The following is a 19,403-nucleotide window of genomic DNA, read 5'->3' on the forward strand; positions in this document are numbered from 1 at the left end:
TTCAGAGGGTAGTGTGTACGGCCCAGTACATCACTGGGGCAAAGCTGCCTGCCATCCAGGACCTCCACACCAGGCGGTGTCAGAGGAAGGCCCTAAAAATTGTCAAAGGCCCCAGCCACCCCAGTCATAGACTGTTCTCTCTACTACTGCATGGCAAGCGGTACCGGAGTGCCAAGTCTTGGACAAAAAGGCTCCTCAACAGTTTTTACCCCCAAGCCATAAGACTCCTGAACAGGTAACCAATGGTTACCTGGACTATTTGCATTGTGTGCCACCCCCCAACCCCGATTTTTACGCTGCTGCTACTCTCTGTTTATTTTATATGCATAGTCACTTTAACTGTACATTCATGTACATACTACCTCAATTGGCCCGACCAACCAGTGCACCCGCACATTGGCTAACCGGGCTATCGGCATTGTGTCCCACCACCCGCCAACCCCTCTTTTTACGCTTCTGCTACTCTCTGTTCATCATATATGCACAGTCACTTTAACGATACCTACATGTACATACTACCTCAATAAGCCTGACTAACAGGTGTCTGTATATAGCCTTGCTACTCTTTTTTTCAAATGTCTTTCTACTGTTGTTTTATTTCTTTACTTACCTACACACACACACACACCTTTTTTTTGGCACCATTGGTTAGAGCCTGTAAGTAAGCATTTAGTTGTAAGGTTTACACCTGTTGTATTTGGCGCACGTGACAAATAAACTTTGATTTGATTTGAAGAGGGACCAGTTTAATGTTTTAAGTGGAATGCTGCAGTTTTGCACATTGTTATTTATTTTTCTTTGATATGGTGCAATATTCTATTATGCTGTTCAGATTGTAGTCTTTTTGAATGGTTCGATTTATATTCACTTTATTTATACATTAAAAAGTTATACTTTAAATGCAAATGTTTAATATGATTCTTTTTCATAACATTTTTACATGCATTGTGGTTAAGGTAGAGTATGATTTCATTTAATAATTTAATTCGAATTGTTTTAACCCTAATCATAGTCAAAACTATCGCAAACTGTTTGACTTGAAAAAATACAAAATATATATTTTTTCAGAGCCGTTTGATAGACGAAAGAGCAGGCTCTTTTTGGTGAGCTGAGCAGAACGAGCTGGCTCACTGAAAAGAGCCGGAATGCCCATCACTAGTTGTCACGGGAAGTGCTGGTCCACTCTCGTTGAAAATAAAATGGCTAGCTGTATCGTAAAAATTCATTTAAACTAATATACGTGTTTTTGGTCTTAATGTAATGTTAGCAGTGTGGTTAATGTTTGCTTTAAAATCAAAATTTAAGAAGATAAATTGTAGAAATAGGCGGGGTTTATGACTTTGTGGCTGTGTAACTGCTGACGCTCGTTTGAAACAAGCTAACAAAGTAAACATACTAACGTTAGCCAGCTGGCTTGCTAGCCAATATACAATGAATGACCGGTTATTGAGTGCCTAGTTACTCCACAACATATAGTACGGGGAAAATATATCTACAGTAGTAGCAGGTAAGGAAACACTAAACTAACGTCGACTTTACTGTCTTTTAGCAGGCAGGTCACAAACTACGGCTAGCTAGCTAACGGCCTGTGGCTAGTAGGGGGGCAACAAGCTAGCTAGCGAGGTACACCTAGCTGGGCAACGTTAGCTATGAGAGAGGTTGGATACACAATATTACCGCTTGCGAAATTTAAAACCTGCACAATTGACCGTAGCAAATTATGTTCGTGCTAACTAGTTAACGTTAGCTAGTAACGTTAACAGCAGTAGTAGTATTACGTTAGCTTTATAGTCACATAAAACAATTAGATATATTATTTGATATAGGTAACTGGTAGCTAACGTTAGTTCGAAAAATAATGTATGATTATCTTCAACCTAGGCTAGTAGGCACTTGATGCCGTTTTTTTTCTTCCATAGAGAGCCATTTCATATTGCTGATTTCAGCTATTTGTTGTGACCTGCTTGACAAGCAAGCCTTGAAAACAAAACGAGCAAACGATGACTTCACCTACTCTAACATCAATTAATAATCACAGGGAATGTTGGATGTCAAGCCGAGATATGGGAGCTGTTGTGCTTTTACTATTTTTATTTTTTACCTTTATGTAACTAGGCAAGTCAGATAAGAACAAATTCTTATTTTCAATGACTGCCTAGGAACAGTGGGTTAACTGCCTGTTCAGGGGCAGAACGACAGATTTGTACCATGTCAGTTTGGGGATATTAACTTTCGGTTACAAGTCCAACGCTCTAACCACTAGGCTACCCTGCCGCCCTGTCTTTGAAGTATAGTCAGACACCATCGTGCCTCTTGTACAGCCATGGGGGTCTCTCGCTTGCTCTTTGGTCTGAATTTGGCCAGTATGACTGTAGCTGGATAAATGTCCAGACCCCAGAAAGTGCCACGTTTCCCTTTGGTTGATCCAGATGCTAAATGTTCCCTTTTAAAATATTTGTATTTCTGTGATCATTGCAGAATTTCAAGAGAGTCCTCTTCATGTCTCTCCTATAGGCTCCACTGTAGCTAAGATGGAGGTGCTGTGCTTCCGGTTGCCTGGTCACGGTGATGCCACCCTGAAGAGCATGAACTCACTGAGGTCCAGGCAGCAGTTCTGTGACATCACTATAGTGGCCAGCGGCAGGCAGACATTCCGAGGACACAAAGTGGTCCTTGCTGCCTGCTCCCCCTTCCTTAGGGACCAGTTCCTGCTCAACCCCTCCTCTGAACTGCAGGTGGGTGCCAGGGAAAGCCACCGTGATACACACTATTTGGGTTATGTTTGATGAATGTTGAGTGTCGTCTTCAGATACGAGCCCCTGACATACACTTCTTGTCACATACCCTTTTGATCTGACTGCTTTAATAGGCATATCTTTGAGCCTGGGAAGTTCTCAAATGTTGCATCATGCCAGCTGTGGTTCCAGTCCTATGCCTCATTATAGTAGATTATGTCACAAGTCTTGCAGGATATGACACTAATGGCTTACACGATTGATCATAAGAAAAATAATACATGACCAAAAGTATATGGACACTGGCTTGTTGAACATCTCATTTCAAAATCATGGGCATTAATATGGAGTCTCTCCCCCCCTGCTGCTAAAACAGCCGCCACTCTTTAGGGAGGCTTTCCACTAGATGTTGGAACATTGCTGCGGGGACTTGCTTCCATTCAGCCACAACAGCATTAGTGAGGTCGGGCACTGATGTTGGGCGATTAGGCCTGGCTCGCAGTTGGCGTTACAATTCATCCCAAAGGAGTTTGATGGGGTTGAGGGCAGGGCTCTGTAGGCCAGTCAAGTTCTTCCACACTGATCTCGACAAACCATTTCTGTATGGACCTCTCATTGTCATGCTGAAACAGGAAAGGGCCTTCCCCAAACTGTTGCCGCAAAGTTGGAAGCACAGAATCGTCTAGAATGTCATTGTATGCTGTAGCGTTAAGATTTCCCTTCAATGGAACTACGGTGCCTAACCCAAACCATGAAAAACCGTCCCAGACCATTATTCCTCCTCCACCAAACTTTACAGTTGGCGCTGCATTAATGCAGGTAGTTGTTCTGGCATCCGCCAAACCCAGATTCGCCGTTGGTCTGCCAGATGGTGAAGTGTGATTCATCACTCCAGATGATTGCTATTGCTCCAGAGTCCAAAGGCAGAGAGCTTTACACCACTCCAGCTGATGCTTGGCATTGCGCATGGTGATCTTAGGCTTGTGTGGGACTGCTCAGCCATGGAACCCATTTCATGAAGCTCCCAACGAACAGTTCTTGTGCTGGCGTTGCTTCCAGAGGCTACGTACTTCACCACTTGGCCGCCCCGTTTTGTGAGCTTGTATGGCCTACCACTTTGCGGCTGAGCTGTTGTAGCTCCTAAACGTTTCCACTTAACATAACTTACAATAACAGCACTTCCAGTTGACCAGGGCAGCTCTAACAGGACAGAAATTTGACGAATTCACTTGTTGGAAAGGAGACATCCTATGGCGGTGCCACGTGGAAAGTCACTGCGCTCTTCAGTAAGGCCATTCTACTGCCAATGTCTATGGAGATTGCATTTGAAGGGTTGTCCACATACTTTTTTGTATATATAGTGTATCTGAGACGTAGCAGCAAAATAGCTGTTTGGTGTGTTTTTCTTTCTTATTTTGTCCTCTAGGTGTCAGTCCTTCACAGCTCCTCTGTGGTATGTGAGCTGCTCCAGTCCTGTTACACCGGTGTGCTGCAGTTCAGCCCCAAGGAGATAGTGAATTATCTGACGGCCGCTAGCTACCTGCAGATGGAGCATGTTGTGGAGAAGTGCCGGGGAGCCCTGGGCAAGTACATGCAGCCAAAGAACCCCAGCTCACCAAAGGTTAGTTACTTATTTTGGTTGGTGTATAGTCAAAGGCACCTTATTGAAGCATTTGTTTGAAATCCCAATGTAAAATGTTATTATACTGTGCTTCAATTGTAGAAGACAAATACTTACTGAACTTATCTACTATGTGATTTATCAAAGGCTGGATTGTTTTTACCTGTGAAGATGTTGAACTGGCTCGTCTTCATTCTTTTTCTCTCCACCGCTCATTTTCAGATCAAGTCAGAAGAGAGCCAATCGATGCCAGTGACAGTCAGTGGTAGCAGCCACTCCCTTATGTCAACCTGTGCTGATCATTCCTCACTGCAGCCTCACAGCCCTGTACAGTCTCAGGCTGATGACCATACAGACTCAAACACTAAGACGGATATACAACACAATGATGACCCTAACACAATGGATGAGATTAAAGTAAGGAAATTCAGGAACAACACTTACCACTGCATCCATCTGTACATTTTTTGTTGAGTATTTGAATGTTTTTTTTGTATAAAAAAAATAATAGTTTACCAAATTATATTTTAGAGTATTTTCCGAATACTTAGTTCAAATATGATTTTTAAATACCTTGGTTAAATGAATGCAGTGTATTTGAGTATTTAACTACCTGTCTTTTCAAATAAAATATATCTGAATGAATACTTTGATCAAATGTATGTGAAAGTAGTTGAGATATTTTAAATGTATTTGAACCCAGGTCTGGTAGCTACCCAAGGACATTGATTCGTAGCACACTCAAATCGGTCTCATGTTGTTCCAGGTGAGAGTAACAGAGGAGGGCAGGGAGGATTATGACGTGTTCCGGATCTGCATCGAGGATGAGCAGGAGCCGGAAGAGAGGCGAGAGGCAGAGGAAGGCGGAGAGGAAGCCACAGAGGGGCAGCAGGGGTGCCAGTACCAAGATACGGACAGTGTCATAGTGGGAGGGGGGAGGGGTGATGATATGGCCCCAGCTGAAATGTCCATCCGCAACAGCGGCTTTGAGAGGGAGGGGCTCCAAGGCTGGAGGCGTAGACTCACCGACTCACCCAAAGTGGGCAGGGGGAGGGGGAGGGGCTTCAAGAGGAAGCGTGGCTCGTACCGCGAGAGGGAGAGGAGGCCTCTGGGTATGCAGTACCAGGAGGCGTGGCGTCTACCCACCGGGGCGGAGATGATGCAGGGCTTTGGCCTGGACTTCAGCCAGGAAGCCATGAGGTCAGCGTTCCTCTCGGGGGGCGATCTCCCACGGCTAGACTACGGGATGGGGGAGGTTCAGGGAGAGGAGCTGGTGCCCCGGGACGGGAATGGTCAGGCCCACTACAACCTGGATGACCCCAGTGGTGATGGAGGTGAAGGTAACATGGGGATGGCGGCTGTGCCAACAGGTGGTGACGGGGCGGGGGATGAGTCTGTGGCGGTGGTGGGCTCGACCTCCAGCACAGCGGGGCCGGTGGCATGCGAGCAATGCGGCCTGACCTTCCCCTCGGCCCACTCCCTGGCTGTCCACACGCGCGCCACCCACTTGCTGTACGTGTGCCCCTGCTGCGGCAAACACTTCAACCACTCCAGCAACCTCAACCGCCACATGACAGTGCACCGCGGTGCCAAGGTCCACCGCTGCCCGCTCTGCGACAAGACATTCACGCAGAAGTCCACGCTGTGCGATCACATGAACCTACACAGCGGTGAGCGGCCTCACTGCTGCGCCTACTGCCACTCGCGCTTCGCCCACAAGCCGGCGCTGCGGCGCCACCTCAAGGAGCAGCATGGGAAGACGACCGCTCAGAACAGCCTGGAGGCACAGGCCGAGATGGAGCGAGTGGCAGGGCCAGGTGAAGGAGAGGGAGACACTCAGGACAGATTTGACTTTTGAAAAGGACACTGGAACAGGGAGGGGGAGGAGAGATGCTCCCTTACCCCTCTTCTCAGCCAAAATGTACACTCATTGACTAAGCATTACAGGTTGTAGTTGAGGTACAGGGGGGTTATTCAAGCAAGCGGCTGTGTGCTTACCTTCTGCTCTAATTGCCAAAAGAGTGGTTTGGAGTGTGCCTTTGAGTTTGTGGGTTGGAAACAAGGTTGTGTGTGCTGGAGGGACCTGCTAAGATCTTGAAAGGGAAAGCCCCTACTTTTAGACCTGGGGTGCACAACTCTGGTCCTCCTCACGGGCCGAAGTGTATGCGGTTTGAAGCTCTGGCCAGTCAATGACATGGATTGATTATTTATCTCTTAATTATTTAATTGAAGGGGGAGAAATGATGACCTACTGTACAGCACCATGGCTCTGGAGGACTGGAGTTGTGCACACCTCCGTTTTAGACCTTTGTCTCATTTGTTACTCATTGGCTGACCAATAAAATATTTTACAATAGTGTATTTGAAGGTGAGCTTCTTGTTGGATGTTGGTATGTACCAGCTGATTTGTAATGTGTACTTAAGTGTAAGACACTATTTAAAGAGGTACCCAAAATAAAAGTAGGCTATCATTCCATAATCATGCTCATCACAAAAGGACAAATAGTAAGAGACCTACACTTTGTGCAATGCGTGTTTACTCAGGACTTGAGACACTATTCTGTAAATGTGCACAAAATGACATGTGACCCGGTGTGCTCAGCTGACCTGTTAATATACAGTGCATTTGGAAAGTGTTCAGAACCCTTCATTTTGTTACGTTACAGCTTTATACATATCTGCACTGTATTGTGCTAAACCAAAGGAAACAGACAAAGCGATGGATGTGAGAGGTAGGTGGACCGCATCAGACAACCAGATGGAAAAATGTATTGATGTGATTTATTGAGCTCTACAAAACAATGAAACCCCTGGTTACAAGAGCAAGACCAAACCACCACAATCTTTGTTCACATGGTCATTGCCATTACACATCCTGGCCATGAATGAAATGTAGCATCTACTCAGAACTGACACATGGTGCCGTATCGGGCAATCAACAACCAACACAAAATGCAATATATAAAATGCATACAAAGCTAACTCATTGATTCGTACAGATCTCCAATGCGGCACGCCTCTTAGCTCATAGGAAATCCTCACTGTACACAACCTGGTTTCTCTTGTCTCTGTAGGAACCTTTGGCACTGTTCTGCACAGCTGTGAGGGGAAAGAGAGAAAGTATACATGAATCCAGAGTTGACACTTCCTGTCATACACTGCTTGTTAGTCCGATCTGTGTTTGACCAGAACTGATATTTACCCAGAGTGGCCCAAACAGATTTGCCGGTGGCTGCCTCCAGCATGGGCTGCTTCCTGGCGATGCTGACTTTGATGGTGACGTCTCCCACCGTGCTTCCATTCAACTGGGAGAAGAAGAGTGTATAGATGATAGGTTTTACACTATAATGCCTTAAGTTGGGACGGAGCTAGAGCTATACTGACTGACCTCCGCTACAGCTTGGTCTGCAGACTCCATCTTCTCAAAGGTGATAAATGCACAGCTAGAAAGAGAAAGACAAGGCTGTGTTCATTAGGCACCAAACAGAACAAAACAGCGAGTGACTTACTGGACTAGTTTTAGTTTTCAACTGCAAAACATTTTAAAACACTGAACATTTTCAGTTTGGGATGCTCTCCCAATCACACACCCACAAGGACATAAAAGTAATGTAGCCGTACTTCCGTGGGGAATCCATGGACAGGTCAATGATGGTGCCCTGTTGGGAGAAGGCTGAACGCAGGTTGTCCTCCACAAGGCCAGTTCCATACACGTACACTGTGTTCCCCTTCCTCACCCCCCTCCGCTCTGGGTACGAGTCTGATCCTGAGAGGGGGAAAGAGAGAGTAGATAAGGGAGAAGAAAAACAGTTCCATTATTCCATCCTTGAATTTGTATTTTGAGATAAACATCCTTTTAAGAATGCCAATGATAAGACACATGAAAAGACAGAAGTCCAGTAAACGAATACTCACGTCTGAATGGTCCGTCTCGCTCACGTGACTCTCTGTCTCCTCCCCTTTCCCGGTCTCCATCCTGGCTCCTGTCTCTCTCGCGGTCTCGCGGCTCTCTGTCCCTGCCCCGGTCGCCGCTGCCCCGGTCTCTCTCTCTGTCCCGGTCTCTCTCTCTGTCCATCTCTCGATCTCCTCTGTCTCTCTCTCGCTCCATGTCTCTGCTGGTGGAAAGGCCGCCACCGCCTCCCTCCTCCTCATCACGAGCCGCCCGGTCACCTGGAGTGACGAAGCTGTTAGAGATCGAGATGTTAAACCGCCTTATACAGAGAACCAGCTTTTATTATTTATCAGAGCTTTTAGGCTTACCTCTCGTACAAAGATTTTCTGTGGGCTCTTTTGCCAGCCTAGAGTAGAAATTAAAATTTAAAAGCAACAGCATCAGTTGTATATTCCCCCCCCCCCCAAAAAAAATATCCAAGTCACTGGTTCTGTGACCACAATACAGGCAGACAGCATTGGCAAAATACTATAAATGCATGCCATTTTGTAGGTAGAGTTCATCAATTCATTGGCTGATTTTATATGGGATGTCATATAATTATAATTTTACCTCAGAAAGTTCCTCATCAGTGGACATGCTCCTTTGGAATGGTTGGAAAGCCACAGGGCCTGGGACTTTCTCTGGATCCTGGTAAACAGAAAGAGAAAATATAACAAATCATTACTAAACCATAAATTGATACGTTTGAGTTCCATCACAGACTAGTTTATGTGTCAGATTTAAAAGGCATTTGCAACTGTCAGCTTTAAACATTATTATTATTATTATGTATATAAATTGTTGTATCAATAATTTATTCTATGATCAATTCACAATACACATCCTTGCATATTGCATTTTGTATCTCACCTTGAGCTTGATCTCTAGCGTTCTAGAGCGCTTGAAGCCAGAGTTCTTGTTCTCTGACTTGATGGCGCTGATGGCTCCAGACTTGATAAGCATCTTTGCCTGCTCTGTAGCTGTTGCTGTATCTAGCACCGGCTGGTCTGACAAAGCTAGGAGGGAGAGAGTCGATGCAACATAATCAACTGTGACAAAGTATCTGCTTAGTAATACAGTTTTAAAAAGTGAAGACAAAGCCACATACTTCGCTTCAATCCACTCTGATTGGTCTGGCTGGTTGAACTCTGCTGCTTCTTCAAAGCCAGCAGTGCCTTTTTCTAGAGGTGTGAGGATAGAGGGAGAGAAAGAGAATAAGAGGTGTAAACACTAAGGCCAATCGGAGTTTGGTAACATAATAATATCTAACTTTCAACATTACGTGTGTGATGATGATGACTGACCGGTGAATTTAACAAAGACCTAGGACTACTCCTGATCACACCTACAAATGTGGGGGCAGTGACACATCTCATTGTCAAAAGCAGGATACGGATACATAGATTTCTCTCTAGTCAAGTGAGGAGATTCTTAAAGTTGTTCACCTTTTTCTTGAGTTTGGCATATTTCTTCTGCAGAGATTCCTCTTCCTCTGTCAAAGAGCTTGGGAACACCACCATGTCGAACCAAGCTGGAAAGTATTGCGAAAAAGGATTAGACAACCAGAATAGTGGACATATTTGCACAACACAATGAATACCAATACACACGTGTGGTTGAATTCAACTCTGTAATGCAATTGCATAAACTCAAAAACTACTATTTACACGTTGTTCACGACCAAATAGATTTATGTTTCTACATTCTACATGCATCTGACAACATTTTAAAACCTTACGTTAGCTTGTCGGTTGGCTAGCTAACGTTACCTATTAACATTAGCTGCTACTACTAGCAATCTACATTGTGTTACACAGGGCAATGGAAAGTATATCATTACTTATCAACAATATGGCAATGTACCTTTCAGACTACAACAATAAACAATATATACCACATTGACACTATTGTATTTAGAAATGTAATTATTTTATTACCTTCGCTACGTTACTATAGCTAGTTGTAATCACACCCATTCACGAACACAAAAACACAGGCGCATGAAAATGACGTACACAGTTGTTAGGGCGCATGAGTAAGAAAAATCACTATTCAACTTGCTAAAATGTATGAAATAAGTCAATTATAAGGAATGTATGGCCTACACTTGACAACATTTAGTAAGATAATGTATTAATATTGAGATACATATCGTATTACATATGGCAATTTGACCTACTTCCGCCTTAGCCATTTCCGAAAAGACAGTGAACTGCTGCACCAACTTTCATCTGCGGTGGAGAAATGGAAAGAATAGGTGAAGGAGATTTAGATAAGATGTACAGATAATGAATTAGGCATACGGTTAAGGCCATTGCTGTAAACTTAGCTTTAAAGTGACTTGCTAGCAATACAGTTTACTGGCGAATATAACAACTTGGGTTAGCCTAGCTAACGTTAGCTAGCCAGTTCAGCTCTCATTCATGTTGCAGAAATGTAACGTTAGTCCCTGACAATATGCGCAACGTGTTTTGAACAGAATCTTAACAGCTAAAGCAGTAAATGATGACATTGCAATATATGTTTATATGATTCAATATCTTACAATGGACTCTAATGTATTGCGCGATAGAGGACAGCCCATAGAAACTAGGCTATTCATCTCAATCCCATTTCTCTCTCCATAGATCTTCCCCCTGTGGGCCCCACAGATCTCCCGCTATCCCTGCTGGAGATGGGTTGCTCTGGCAGGTTTGAGCTCATCACACATCCACAGCCCAATGACCAGCCCCTGTATCCACAAAGCACGGTCAGTATGACTCAAATCAAATTTTATATGCCACATGTGCCGAATACAACATGTGTAGACCTTACAGTGAAATGCTTATTTACAGGCCCTTAACCAACAATGCAGTTTTAAGAAAATACAAAAAAAGTAAGAGGTAAGAATAACAAATAATTAAAGAGCAGCAGTAAATAACAATAGTGGTGCTATATATAGGGGGTACCGGTACAGAGTTGATGTGTGGGGGTAATATGTGCATGTAGGTAGAGTTAAAGTGACTATGCATAAATAATAACAGAGTAGCAGCAGTGTAGAAGAGGCGGGGATACAAATAGAGTAGCCATTTGATTAGATGTTCAGGAGTCTTCTGGCTTGGAGTTAAAAGTTGTTTCGAAGCCTCTTAGACCTAGACTTGACACTCTGGTACCGCTTGCCGAGCGGTAGCAGAGATAACAGTTTCTGACTAGGGTGGCTGGAGTCTTTGACAATTTGTAGGTCCTTCCTCTGACAATGCCTGGTATAGAGGTACTGGATGGCAGGAAGCTTGGCCCCAGTGATGTACTGGGCCGTACGCACTACCATCTGTAGTGTCGGCGGCCGAGCAGTTGCCATACCAGGCAGTGATGCAACCCGTCAGGATGCTCTCGATGGTGCAGCTATCTCAGTCTGTGGTTGGATTGTTATCTGAAAACTCGCCCCGCCATTTCTACAGATATGAAAGGACTGCTTAAAGTATGCAAACAATATATTGCATATCTCCATCTACCTCTATTTGTCTAAGTCAAGTTTTTACAGTAGGTGTCACCTACCTACCTAGGTCCTTAAGAACCGCAAAGGCCCGCCATCAAGTTTAAAGGAAAGAAGCAAACTTCAGTTTGGAAAGCATCCTGTGTTTACATACAGTGGGGCAAATAAATTCCTTAAAAATCCTACAATGTGATTTTCTGGAGTTATTTTTCTCATTTTGTCTGTCATAGTTGAAGTGTACCTATGATGAAAATTACAGGCCTCTCTCATCTTTTTAAGTGGGAGAACTTGCACAATTGGTGGCTGACTAAATACTTTTTTGCCCCATTGTACATCTCCTATCTAATCTCTCCAGCCTATTATCTCCCTTATGTGTTTCTATCATTAATTTATCTACAGCTCCCCCATGGACTCCCTCCCACCAGTGTGGGCCTGGAGACAGAGGTAGAGAAGCGCTTCCTACGCGACCCTGCCTGGCTTCCCATACACGATACCGATGCTGCCTTCCACAGGTTTCTGAAGTGAGTCTGCTTACAGTGCCTTCACGTATTCATACCCAAGGGCTTAATCCACATTTTGTCGTGTTCCAGTCTGAATTCAAAATGGATGACGTTTCTTTTTTTATATATTTTTTCTATCTACACACAATACTACATAATGACAAAATGAAAATATGTTTAATTTTTTTGAAACAAATATATTGAAAATTAAATACAGAAATATTGAACATACATATTCACACCGGAGTCAATACATGTTAGAATCACCTTTGGCAGCGATTACAGCTGTGAGTTTTTCTGGGTAAGTCTCTAAATGCTTGACACAACTGGATTGTACAATATCTGCACATTTATTCTTTTTAAAATTCTTCAAGCTATGCCAAGTTGGTTGTTGATCATTGCTAGACAGCCATTTTCAAGTTTTGACATTGATTTTAAGCAGATTTAAGTCAAAACTGTAATTATGCCACTTAGGAACATTCAATGTCGTCTTGGTAAGCAACTCTTTCCATGACATAGTAGGCTGACCAGGTGAAAACTATATCGTCCCTTGTTGATGTCACACATTAAATCCACTTCAGTCAGTCAGTGTAGTAGTGATGGGCATTCCGTCTCTTTTCAGTGAGCCAGCTCGTTCGGCTCAGCTCACTAAAAGAGCCGGCTCTTTTGGCTCCCAAACGGCTCTTTAAAAAAAAATGTTTTGTATTTTTTTTCAAGTCAAACAGTTTGCGATAGTTTGACTATGATTGGGGTTAAAACAATTCTAATTAAATTATTAAATGAAATCATACTCTACCTTAACCACAATGTATGTAAAAATGCATTGGTTTGTTATGAAAAAGAATGCTATTAAACATTTGCATTTAAAGTATACATTTTTAATAAACAAAGTACATATAAATCTATCCATTCAAAACGAATACAATCTAAACAACATAATAATAGAATATTGCACCATGTCAAAGAAAAATAAATAACAATGTGCAAAACTGTAGCATTCTACTTAAAACATTAAACTGGTCCCTCTTTTCTCTCTCTTCTTTATTGCCATGTTATAACCAGCAGCACACAGCAATGCTGAACATACTTTGCTTTTATGAGAGATTTGCATTCAGAAAAGGTAGGGAAAGGATGTAGCTATGAAGAGTCTCCCTGTCATGACTGTAGTAAGCCGTGGGTAGACAGAGGTCTTGTTCTTCCACCAGCTCAGAGGAGGAGGGGCTCCTCCAAATAGGATCAGACCTCCATTATGGCATCTGCTGAGGGATTCCTTCGTGCTGTATCCCCAGTTGCTCTCTCGTCAAACAGCAGACGTTTATGGCACCGGTGCTTCTGCTCCATCTGATCCCTCTTCTTCCTGTTGCCCTATATTATTGTTCTTTGAATTAGTTAATTCTATTAATTTAAATCTTTTGATTATTCCTATCTTAATTTTTTATTTATTTTTATGAATAGATTCAGCACTTCTGATATGCGAGCCGGCTCCCAACGTTCACCTACAAGAGCCATCTCTTAGAGCCGACTCATTCGTGAACGACCCATCACTACAGTGTAGATGAATTATTAAATAATGATTTTTAAGCCTTGAGACAATTGAGACATGGATTGTGTATGTGTGCAATTCAGAGGGTGAATTGGCAAGACACAAGATGTGTGCCTTTGAACGGGCTATGGTAGTAGGTGCCAGGTGCTCCAGTTTGTGCCAATAACTGCAGTACTGCCTTGGTTTTCACACTCAACAGTTTCCCGTGTGTATCAAGAATGGTCCTTTTCGTTGAATCTGGTCTTTTTCGTTGAATCTGTTATGTTTGAAATTCAATGCTTGACTGAGGGACCTTACAGATAATTGTACGTGTGGGGTACAGAGATGAGGTAGTCATTCAAAAATCATGTTAAACACTATTATTGCACACACAGAGACACTGTACATTTCTTATTAGGGTTTTGCTTGTTTACTTTTTATTGCTTTGATGCCATATATATCTTACTTGGAAAGTGGTGTTTAAGGGGAATTCAGTGATCCAGATGAGGCTATTCACCCGTAGTGAAATACTGTTGTACCACATGGTCACAGAATTAATTTGCGGTAACAGACTTGTTGCTTTTCTCTAGGCTGGCTGAGCGAGACGTTCGTGTGGACTCTCTTCTTCATTGCTCTTCGTCTCCTCTCCACTCTGGCATCTCAGTAGTCAGAGATCCAACGACAGGAATGCTTTTGGACTTCACTGAGGTACATGCTATTGTCAGCTATGCTGTCTTAGTCTGTGTGTCCTAATAATGCCCCTATGATCATGATGTGACTCATTGGGAACATTCAGAATTGTAGCACTTCCCTGAGTGATCTATTAATCTTATTAAAAGGTCTACTTCTTTTCATACACTTGCTACACATTTTACAACCCAGTGTCATTAAATCTCCTTCTCACTCTCTGTCCAGGTGTTACTGGGGGACACAGGCATCTCTGCTAAGAATTCAATGTCCCTGCAGCGTCCACCAAACCCTAATCCCTCTGAGAGCCTCCGAGGAAGCAACACCAACTACCCCTTTCTGCCCGGTGGGTCTGAGTCCTCACCTAAATATATTATCAGATCCTTATATACTACATGAGTGATATGGAGTTGGTCCCCCATTTGCTGCTATAACAGCCTCCACTCTTCTGGGAAGGCTTTCCACTGGATGTCGGAAGCACAGAATCGTCTTTCTATACTGTAGCGTTTCTCTTCACTGGAACTAAGGGGCCTAGCCTGAACCATGAAAAACAGTCCCAGATCATTATTCCACCTCCACCAAATTTTACAATTGGCACTATGCATTTGGGCAGGTAACGCTCTCCTGGCATCCACCAAACCCAGATTAATCCGTCAGATGGTGATCCATCACTCCAGAGAAGGCATTTCCACTGCTCCAGTGTCCAATGGCAGCGAGCTTTACACCAGTCCAACCAACACTTCTTGACATTGCACATGGTGATCTTAAGCTCCCGCCGAACAATTATTGTGCTGACGTTACTTCCAGAGGCAGTTTGGAACTCGGCAATGAGTGTTGCAACCGAGGACAGATGATTTTTACGCACTTCAGCACTTTACGGTCCCGTTCTGTGAGCTTGTATGGCCTTCCACTTCGCGGCTGAGCCACTGTTGCTCCTAGACATTTCTTCTTCACAGAAACAGCACTTACAGTTGACCGGAGCAGCTCTAGTAGGACAGAAATTTGACAAACTGACTTGTTGGAATGGTGGCATCCTATGACTGTGCCACGTTGAAAGTCACTGAGCTCTTCAGTAAGGCCATTCTACTGCCAATATTTGTCTTTGGAGATTGCATGGCTGTGTGCTCGATTTGATACACCTGTCAGCAACGGGTGTGGCTGAAATAGCCGAATCCACAAATTTTAAGGGATGTCCACATAATTTTGTATGTATAGCATATATTCATATATGTATATATGGCTCTGAAACATATAATAAATATCTGTCTTAAGTTAAATCTTCCCTTTAGTCAATTATAGAGAAATATTTATATTCTATCTGTTTTACATAGGTGGTATGGACGAGCTGACACTGGAGCAAATCAAGACGAAATCCGAGCTGGAGGAAGACATAGACTTTGAGAACGGTGAATTTACCTTTATTATGGAGTTGAAATGGTGGAGGGGCAATGGTCTTCCATACAAAAGGCTGCCTGTGCACAGTGAGGCGGGTTAGTGTGAGGCGGGAGGCTTACTTTACAATGAATATGCAGAATGAAAGGATCTTTGAAATAACAAACACTGTGCTGTTCCTGGGAACCAAATGGCTCTCTTCAAAAATCGGGAATACAGATTTAAGTGATTACAGATCTTTTTGTGATTGAGAACATGTTTCTTGCTTGTGTCATGATGTTTATGTAAGTAACATATCTTTTTCCCCTTTACTCCAGGGTTACTCACAGTGCCCCCTGGACTTAAAGTTGGGATGGACTTCAGTGACAAAGGTTTGAATGGACATGCACTACGTGAAAAAACGTATGTGGACACCTTCTCGTCGAACATCTCATTCCAAAATCATGGGCGTTAATATGGAGTTGGTCTCCCCTTTGCTGCTATAACAGCCTCCCCTCTTCTGGGAAGGCTTTCTACTGGATGTTGGAACATTGCTGCGGAGACTTGCTTCCATTCAGCCACAAGAGCATTAGTGAGGTCAGGCACTGATGTTGGGCAATTAGGCTTGGCTTGCAGTCGGCATTCCAATTCATCCCAAAGGTGTTCGATGGGGTTGAGGTCAGGGCTCTGTGCAAGCTAGTCAAGTTCTTCCACACCGATCTCGACAAACCATTTATGTATGGACCTCACTTTATGCACAGGGGGCATTGTCATGCTGAAACAGGAAAGGGCCTTCAACAAACTGTTGCCACAAAGTTGGAAGCACAGAATCGTCTAAAATGTCATTGTATGCTGTAGCGTTAAGATTTCCCTTCACTGGAACTAAGGGACCTCGCCCGAACTATGAAAAACAGCCCCAGACCTATTCCTCCTCCATCGAACTTTACTGTTAGCGCTACGCATTGGGGCAGGTAGCGTTCTCCTGACATCCGCCAAACCCAGATTCTTCCGTCAGACGGTTAAGCATGATTCACTCCAGAAAACGCGTTTCCACTGCTCCATAGTCCAAAGGAAGCCGATGTTTGGCATTCCGCATGGTGATCTTAGACTTGTGTGAGGCTGCTCGGCCATGGAAATCCATTTCATGAAGCTCCTGACGAACAGTTATTGTGCTGAAGTTGCTTCCAGAGGCAGTTTGGAACTCGGTAGTGAGTGTTGCAACCGAGGACAGATTATTTTTACGCCCTACGTGCTTCAGCACTCTGCGGTTCCATTCTGTGAGCTTGTGTGGCCTACCACTTCGCGGCTGAGCCGTTGTTGCTCTTAGATGTTTCTACTTCACAATAACAGCACTTGCAGTTGACCAGGGCAGCTCTAGCAGTGCAGAAATTTGGTGAACTGGCTTGTTGGAAAGGTGGTATCCTATGACTGTGCCATGTTGAAAGTCACTGATCTTTTCAGTAAGGCCATTCTACTGCCAACTTTTGTCTATGGAGATTGCATGGCTGTGTGCTCGATTTTATATACCTGTCAGCAACGGGTGTGGCTGAAATAGTCAAATTCACTCATTTGAAGGGGTGTCCACATACAGTAGCTTCGTATATATAGTGTATGTTCCTAAGGGTTATCCTCTTAGCTTGAATAAATATATAATTTTCTTCCTTTTTAAAATTCTCTCTGTAGATGCCAAAACCACAAAGGGAGAAATCAATCTCCTGTCCCTCCTATCCACCTTTGATGACATCATAGACTCCCAGCCTGAGGCAGAGGAGAAAGAGAAAGGACTCGGAAGCGGAAATGCTCCAAAACTACCCAGAACCAACAGCCTGGAAGACCTGGGGATCAAGGTATTAAATAAATACTTTTTTTCTGTTCATTGATGAATAAAATCTACATATAAAATGTAGTTTCCCCTCTTAACTTAGCTTCTGTTTGTTATGTTCATATACTTAAAGGTGCTTGTTTATTTCCTCCTGTAGGACTCTCCCTCTACACCTGGGACCCCCTCGACAGAGAAGAAAGATGGAGGAACGACCAAACCAGGAGAGGGCCACGAGGAGAGGAAGAGATGGGCTATCCCAGTAGACATCACCTCCCCTTGCGATGACTTCTACAAACGCATCCCCAACCCTGCCTTCAAGGTACTGTGATGTAATGACAAAATATGTTGGTGGTTTGGTAGATGTAGTTGAATATGTCGATGACCAATGTGTTGATTAGTCCCATGTAGATTAAAGAAGCCTGTTTATTGACATTACCTGATACCTACAAATATTGCAGGGTTTACTTTTATAGTTTTATGACATTATTACACTCTATTCCTTTATTGGCATAGAGCCTTGTTCATTCCACAATACTAATGTGAACCCTACCTCTTCCAGTATCCCTTTGAGTTGGACATGTTCCAGAAACAGGCAGTGTTGAGGCTGGAGGCCCATGAGTCTGTGTTTGTGGCAGCTCACACATCAGCAGGCAAAACCGTGGTGGCAGAATACGCCATAGCTCTCTCACAAAAACACATGACCAGGTGTGTGTATTTACATGTTTGACATGCTCTCTAAAATCTCTAATCCAGCAATAAAAATATGTGATTTTATCAGATTTATACAAATGACTGATTTTATGACCTGTATTATTGAAATTGATGAATAGGAAATCGACTTGTTCCTGGTTTTCCGTGTTGTGCCCATCACAGCCAATCACAACATGGTGCATCTAACCTCCATGTGTTTGCACCCTCTGATAGGACCATCTACACCTCCCCCATCAAGGCGCTGTCCAATCAGAAGTTCCGGGACTTCAAGACCACCTTTGGGGATGTGGGGCTGCTGACTGGGGATGTCCAGCTGAGTCCTGAAGCCTCCTGTCTCATCATGACCACTGAGATATTGAGGTGACGTAATATATACACCATACAGTGCATTCAGAAAGTATTCAGACCCCTTCACTTTTTCCACATTTTGTTACAGTACAGCCTTATTCTAAATTAGATTTTTTTTTAAATGTCCTTATCAATCTACACACCCTACTCCATAATGATAAAGCAAAAACTGTTTTTTAAATTGTAAATAAAATACACAAATATAACATTTACATAAGTATTCAGACCTGTTACTCAGTACTTTGTTGATGCACCTTTGGCAGCGATTACAGTCTCAAGTCTTCTTGGCATACATGTATTTGGGGAGTTTCTCACATTCTTGTCTGCAGATCCTCTCAAGCTCTGTCAGGTTTAATGGGGAATGCCACTCAAGGACATTCCCGAAGCCACTCCTATGTTGTCTTGGCTGTGTGCTTAGAGTTGTTTTCCTGTTGGAAGCTGTACCTTTGTCCCAGTCTGAGATCCTGAGCGCTCTAGAGCAGGTTTTCTTCAAGGATCTCTCTGGACTTTGCTCCGCTCATCTTTACCCCAATCCTGACTAGTCTCCCTGTCCCTGCCGCTGAAAAACATCCCTACAGAATGATGCTGCCAACACCATGCTTCACCGTAGGGATGGTATTGGCCAGTTGATGAGGGGTGCCTGGTTTCCTCCAGACATGACGCTTGGCATTCAGGCCAAA

The 19,403-nt window shown here is 43.6% G+C and overlaps 3 protein-coding genes across 3 annotated transcripts in view; 2 read left to right on the forward strand and 1 right to left on the reverse strand.

Moving 5' to 3' along the window:
- The first annotated feature begins 1,105 nt into the window (after nucleotides 1–1,105).
- Nucleotides 1,106–6,717, forward strand: LOC109907616 (zinc finger and BTB domain-containing protein 12). Its single transcript, XM_020505691.2, has 5 exons — nucleotides 1,106–1,507; nucleotides 2,515–2,735; nucleotides 4,162–4,356; nucleotides 4,579–4,773; nucleotides 5,123–6,717. Exons 2-5 carry the CDS (start codon nucleotides 2,532–2,534, stop codon nucleotides 6,212–6,214), a joined length of 1,686 nt encoding a protein of 561 aa, XP_020361280.1. The 5' UTR covers nucleotides 1,106–1,507; nucleotides 2,515–2,531; the 3' UTR covers nucleotides 6,215–6,717.
- A 402-nt stretch (nucleotides 6,718–7,119) lies between these two features.
- Nucleotides 7,120–10,312, reverse strand: LOC109908473 (negative elongation factor E-like). The gene is made up of 11 exons (XM_020507126.2): nucleotides 10,228–10,312; nucleotides 9,736–9,821; nucleotides 9,399–9,471; nucleotides 9,161–9,306; nucleotides 8,861–8,938; nucleotides 8,617–8,654; nucleotides 8,272–8,540; nucleotides 7,978–8,122; nucleotides 7,745–7,799; nucleotides 7,559–7,661; nucleotides 7,120–7,455 (listed from the first exon to the last, which is right to left on the reverse strand). Exons 2-11 carry the CDS (start codon nucleotides 9,808–9,810, stop codon nucleotides 7,382–7,384), a joined length of 1,056 nt encoding a protein of 351 aa, XP_020362715.1. The 5' UTR covers nucleotides 9,811–9,821; nucleotides 10,228–10,312; the 3' UTR covers nucleotides 7,120–7,381.
- A 62-nt stretch (nucleotides 10,313–10,374) lies between these two features.
- Nucleotides 10,375–19,403, forward strand: part of LOC109907617 (helicase SKI2W-like) — a 55,973-nt gene continuing 46,944 nt past the window's right edge. Inside the window, exons 1-11 of the mRNA XM_020505693.2 lie at nucleotides 10,375–10,547; nucleotides 10,918–11,039; nucleotides 12,162–12,283; nucleotides 14,375–14,492; nucleotides 14,700–14,817; nucleotides 15,803–15,877; nucleotides 16,181–16,234; nucleotides 17,526–17,689; nucleotides 17,822–17,983; nucleotides 18,224–18,369; nucleotides 18,589–18,735. Of these exons, the coding sequence (XP_020361282.1) occupies nucleotides 10,535–10,547; nucleotides 10,918–11,039; nucleotides 12,162–12,283; nucleotides 14,375–14,492; nucleotides 14,700–14,817; nucleotides 15,803–15,877; nucleotides 16,181–16,234; nucleotides 17,526–17,689; nucleotides 17,822–17,983; nucleotides 18,224–18,369; nucleotides 18,589–18,735 (1,241 nt within the window). The 5' untranslated portion in view covers nucleotides 10,375–10,534. The remainder of the gene's footprint in view (nucleotides 10,548–10,917; nucleotides 11,040–12,161; nucleotides 12,284–14,374; nucleotides 14,493–14,699; nucleotides 14,818–15,802; nucleotides 15,878–16,180; nucleotides 16,235–17,525; nucleotides 17,690–17,821; nucleotides 17,984–18,223; nucleotides 18,370–18,588; nucleotides 18,736–19,403) is intronic.

The sequence above is a fragment of the Oncorhynchus kisutch genome, linkage group LG17 (genome assembly GCF_002021735.2).
Source record: "Oncorhynchus kisutch isolate 150728-3 linkage group LG17, Okis_V2, whole genome shotgun sequence".
NCBI lineage: Eukaryota > Metazoa > Chordata > Actinopteri > Salmoniformes > Salmonidae > Oncorhynchus > Oncorhynchus kisutch.